The sequence below is a fragment of the Orycteropus afer genome, unplaced genomic scaffold (genome assembly GCF_000298275.1).
Source record: "Orycteropus afer afer isolate SDZICR_OR568_19922 unplaced genomic scaffold, OryAfe1.0 scaffold01129, whole genome shotgun sequence".
Lineage (NCBI taxonomy): Eukaryota > Metazoa > Chordata > Mammalia > Tubulidentata > Orycteropodidae > Orycteropus > Orycteropus afer.
The window spans coordinates 136,605-141,409 of NW_006922716.1; the positions used below are offsets into that span (position 1 = coordinate 136,605).

Below are 4,805 nucleotides of genomic sequence, written 5' to 3' on the forward strand. Positions count from 1 at the left end.
CTGTCAGTCTTCACAGAAGCAAAGCCCAAACCACACCTACTGCCTGGAGTCCATTCCGACCCACAGCGCCCCTAGAGGACAGAGTGGAACTGCCCGCAGGGTCTCCAAGGCTGTCAGTCTTCACGGAAGCTGACTGCCTCCTCTCTCTTCTGTGGAGCAGCTGGTGGGTTTGAACCACTGATCTTCTGGTCAGCGGCCATATGCCTCACCCACTGAGGCACCAGAGCTCCTTCTAGGTTTCTGGAAAGTTGACAGCAGTGTTCTCTGTCAGCGCCTTTGCTCCTGGGCCAGCAAGTCGAGTGGGGGTGATTTGGGGAGGGTCTCTTTGTGCCTGAGGCAGTCTGTGGAGCCCTGGGTGGGAGAGGCTGACTCCTGTTCCCTTAGGCAGGCTTACAAGCCCTTTCCGGGAAGGAGTCAAGACCAGAATGCTATCTGTGGATAGATCTCTTGTGACTCTTGGATGGGTGACCATCGGGCCCCTTTGTGTTCAGAGAGACAGGCCAGCCGTGGTTGCGTGCCCAGCACCTCTGTGCCACGCCCTGCGGCTCTTCGTTGCGTGGCATCTGCAGGTGCCGTGAGCTGGTGTCCATGTCCTGTTGCCATCTGCAGGCAGCAGTGGTCACCAGGCCACAGTCACAGAGCTGAGCAGACCCTGAAAAGCCACTGAGCTCAGCACCTGCGTTGGACAGATCCACCTGGGTCCAGAGAGGGCCAGGACTGGTGCCGGGAAACCTCCCTTAAGTGCTGAATGGGTCTGGGGAGGGAGGCCAAGGGGTCCCAGAGCCCCGGGGGTCCCAGAGGGCAGTGAGGGGTACTACTGTGGGCAGTTCTGAAACCTTACGGGAGCTCGGCCTGTCCCCTTGAGTGGCCCTGGCACAGAGGCCAGGGCTCTTGGTGGCCAACACCTGTGCTGTCTGGAGCAGGAGGGGCGCGTGCCCATCCGCCTGACGCTTGTACACATCTTTGGCTCAGGAAATGTGGAGAGACGGGCTTTGCCTTCATAAACTGACTGTTGGGTGGTGAGGTGGCAGGTCAAAGCAGTGGCCTTGTCAGGCAGGACTTGGGGCGCTGAGGGGTCGGGAGACCCAGAAAAGGAAGGTGAGTGGGGTCTCGTTAGGGAGGCAGCGCTTGGTGCCCAGGCCGCTGGCCGAGGGTGGTGGGGGGCTGTGCGTGATAACGGGAGACAGCAGCGAGTCAGCGCGACCCCTTCCCAAAGCCTCAGGGGAGGTTGGCCGTCAGTTACAGGGACACACCGACCGAGGCCGCCGCCCGGGAGCAGCGATCCACCTTCTTGTGGGGCCTGCGGTGACGAGCGCGCCTCTCGGCTCTGGGGAAGTCCCTCAGTTGGCCCTCGCTGGCGTTTTGTTACTGAACAAAGTGACGTCAGCCGTGGGGGTGATGAGGGGGGCGTCATCTACATGTGTCTAAAGTTAAGAGGTCTTTCTGGTGTTCATTAGCAGTAAAAACATCAAAGTCTGTTTTGGAGATAAAAGCAGGTCGGGGGCCTTGTATTTTTGGAGGGCGCCAGGCGCTGCGAACCCCCGTCGGGAGCCTGCCAGACGAGCATCTTGGTGAGCCTGGGAGCAGCCTCCCGGGGAAACCGCGGCTCCGCCAGCACCGGGTCAGGCTTTTGGAGCTCGGCCCTGTGGTCAGAAGGCAGCTGTCGCTCTGCCTCGTGGGCAGATGTGGGCCAGATGTGCACGGCAGCCAAGCCCCTGGTGTCGGCGGATGGGTCTCGTCAATGCTGCAAGGCTGGCGCCGCGGCCGCCCTGCCGTCCCTGTGCCCGGTGGACAGGGAGCCCTGCACCCGGCCTCCTCGCTGCACCGACGCCAGCCAGTACTGACCCTTGTTGCTTTGCTCACAGGTGGGAAACTACCTCCGTATGTTCCGAGGTTCTCTGTACAAGAGGTACCCCTCGCTGTGGAGGCGGCTAGCCACAGTGGAAGAGCGGAAGAGAATAGTGGCATCGTCACATGGTAAAAAAACAAAACCTAACGCCAAGGGTGCGTCTCCACGAGGGTTTGTAGACCTGTTTCAAAACCACTCGCTTCTGTCGTCGAGAGAAAACGCTTTCAGCCCCGTGTGTCTTCACGGCAGCCTCGCTTAGCATGGCACGGCCAGGCTCCCTGGGCAGCGCCACCGCCCGCCACTGCGCGGGCGAGAGCCCACCAAGTGGGCCCACCGGGGCTGGGGGCGGGTCCTGCGGGGTTGGCGGGAGCGGGACGGGGTCTGGGAGCAGGTGTCGTGAAGACAGGCCGGGCTCAAAACGTTTTGGGAACGCCGTGACGCTCTGCCATCCGCGTGGCGTGTCGACATCGTCATCCTCCATGCCGCCTGAGCAGCGGGTGGTGACCCCGCCGCCCAGGCCCTGGGGCCTCACCGCTTGCTTCCCAGCGCATTCCATCCTGTAGTGCCCATCGTGGGTGACTGCGCTCGGCCCGTGTGCATGTCCGGGCTCGCCGGGGTGGGGCGGGGGCTGCGGGGTGCTGAGCTCCTCCACACGCGTGAGGCAGTGTGCCTCGGGCCGCGGCAGCCCTCTACAGGGCGACCCTGGGCTGCCCCTGAGGGCGCAGATGCAACGTGCTGTCTGGCGGGCGCTTACGCTGCTCATGCTCGGCAGAGGCGCCTTGTAGAGCGCTGCCTGGCCTCTCGGGGGCAGAGCACCCTGCAGCTGCATGCGTGTGCCTGTGTCATTGTATGTGCGTGTGTGCCTGCACGTATGTGCATGCGTACTTGCATGGGTGCTGGCGCGTGTGTGCGCACACATTTGTGCGAGTGTACTTGGATGGGTGCCGGCGTGTGTGCGTGTGCTTGCATGCTTGTGTGCATGTGTACCTGTGCGTGTGCACACATTTGTGCATGTGTACGTGCATGGGTGCTGGTGTGTGCATCAGTGTGTGTGTGTGTGTGTGCTTGCGTGCATGCAGGTGTGTGCTGGCACACGTGTGCATGTGTGGCTTTGCACGTCTCTGCAGGCTCGCCATGGTCGGCTCGCCTGGGCCCGTCCTCGGGCGCCTCGCGGTCTGGTCCGCGTAGGCACAGCAGTGCTGCTTTTAATGCAGGAGCCGGATCTGCCTTTGCGCGGCTGCTCTCGGCTTCCCGCTGCGAGCAGCGGCCCCTTCCTTCCCCCGTGAGGCGCTGCCCACTCTGCAGTGCAGCCCGCTTTGCTTCCCTGCTCCCCCAGAGTGCGGTCCGGGTGACGGCTCCCTGCCACGCGGCCATTTCTCCGGAGAGGCAGGCTGGCTGGTGCCTCTGCAGTGGTGGCCCCTGGCCGAGGCCCTATAACCCATGTCGCTTGCAGCAGCTTGCCTTGATTGGCCCCCCAGAACCCTCAGGTGGGGTGGACCAGCTCTGCAGACTCTGGGCTCTTGTGTTAAAAGGACGCCTCTTCCATCTCTCATCCCATCTCTCCGCTCGGCTTGGCGTGTGGGGCGCGCTCGGGTCAAACCTCTGCACGGTGGTGCTCTCATGTGGGGCCAGCAGCCCAGCAGGGCTCGGGGTCCGGGCTCCCTGCTGCTCTGTGACGTTGCCCATCAGCTGCCCAGCCCAGCCTCCGGCCCGGAGCCGGAGCGGCTGGAATGCAGCGGTCCAAACCAAGCGACGGGTCGTCACCGCTGGGCCTCGCGTTAAAGCACTCAGGCCCCACGGCCCTCCTGTGAGAGGCTGGCACCTACAGCAGTGGGTTCGACACCCTGCTCCCCCGCACGCCCTCGCTGCATGCAGGACCCTTCGCTGCGCTGTGCCCACTGCTGCCTGCTGCCCTCCTTCCCCCCGCCGGCTGGCTGAAGCAGCGTCTCTCGGTTACAGATCACGGCTACACGACGCTGGCCACCAGCGTGACCCTGCTCAAGGCCTCAGAGGTGGAGGAGATCCTGGACGGCAACGACGAGAAATACAAGGCTGTGTCCATCAGCACAGAGCCCCCCACCTACCTCAGGTATGGCTCCTGGGTGGGTCAGGGCCTTGTGGACGTGCAGCCACTGAGCACACCTTGTCTAGACGGGTTCCTAAGGGCCTTGTGTGTCTGTGGAAGCCGTGTCTGGGTGCTGGCATGGCTGGGTGCTGGCCCATCTGGGTACAGGCGCATCCAGGTGTAGGCGTGTCTCTGGAGGTGCGTTGAGGGTGAAACTCGGTTCAGTTGTCAGGAAGCATGGTGGTCTGTGCAGACTCAGAAACGAAACGAGGACAATGAGAGCACGTTAAGCAGCCTCTGGGTGCGTTGGTTGGACTTACAGGCAGGGTTCAGACGTCACGACGTGGACTCAGGTATCTGGCTCCTCAGATGCAGGAGAAAAACTCAGCCCCTCCAAGGGTCAGCGGGTCCAGGAAATAAACAGGAGGGTGAGGGTTTGACCCGGGTCTCAGCTGGAGATCTCAGAGTGAAATCTGTTTGCTTCAACAGGAAATAGAGGACGGGGTCCCGTGCTCCGTGTTCTGTGTGCGGTGGATACAGGATGGCGCTCCGTGTTCCGTGTTCTGTGTGTGGTCGATAGAGGACGGGGGACAGGGCCCCGTGCTCCGTGTTCTGTGTGCGGTATAGGATGGCGCTCCGTGCTCCGTGTTCTGTGTGTGGTGGACAGAGGACGGGGCCCCGTGCTCCGTGCTCCAAGCACGGTGGATAGAGGACAGGGCCTGTGCCCAGGATATGGTGTGCCTTTGGTAAAGCGTGGGGACGTCAAGACAGCAAGCAGCATGTCCTCTGACCGGTAACTGTACACATAGATGTCCTCGGTGGCCTCAGGGAACGGCCACGTCCAGGCAGACACAGCCCCTTGACAAATGGAGTCCTGTGACACAAGGCAAA

The 4,805-nt window shown here is 62.5% G+C and overlaps 1 protein-coding gene across 1 annotated transcript in view; it reads left to right on the forward strand.

Annotated features, from left to right (window-relative positions):
- The window catches only part of SMARCB1 (SWI/SNF related, matrix associated, actin dependent regulator of chromatin, subfamily b, member 1), a 47,004-nt gene that overhangs the window by 2,609 nt on the left and 39,590 nt on the right, over window positions 1-4,805 (forward strand). Inside the window, exons 2-3 of the mRNA XM_007958778.1 lie at window positions 1,866-2,004; window positions 3,809-3,938. Of these exons, the coding sequence (XP_007956969.1) occupies window positions 1,866-2,004; window positions 3,809-3,938 (269 nt within the window). The remainder of the gene's footprint in view (window positions 1-1,865; window positions 2,005-3,808; window positions 3,939-4,805) is intronic.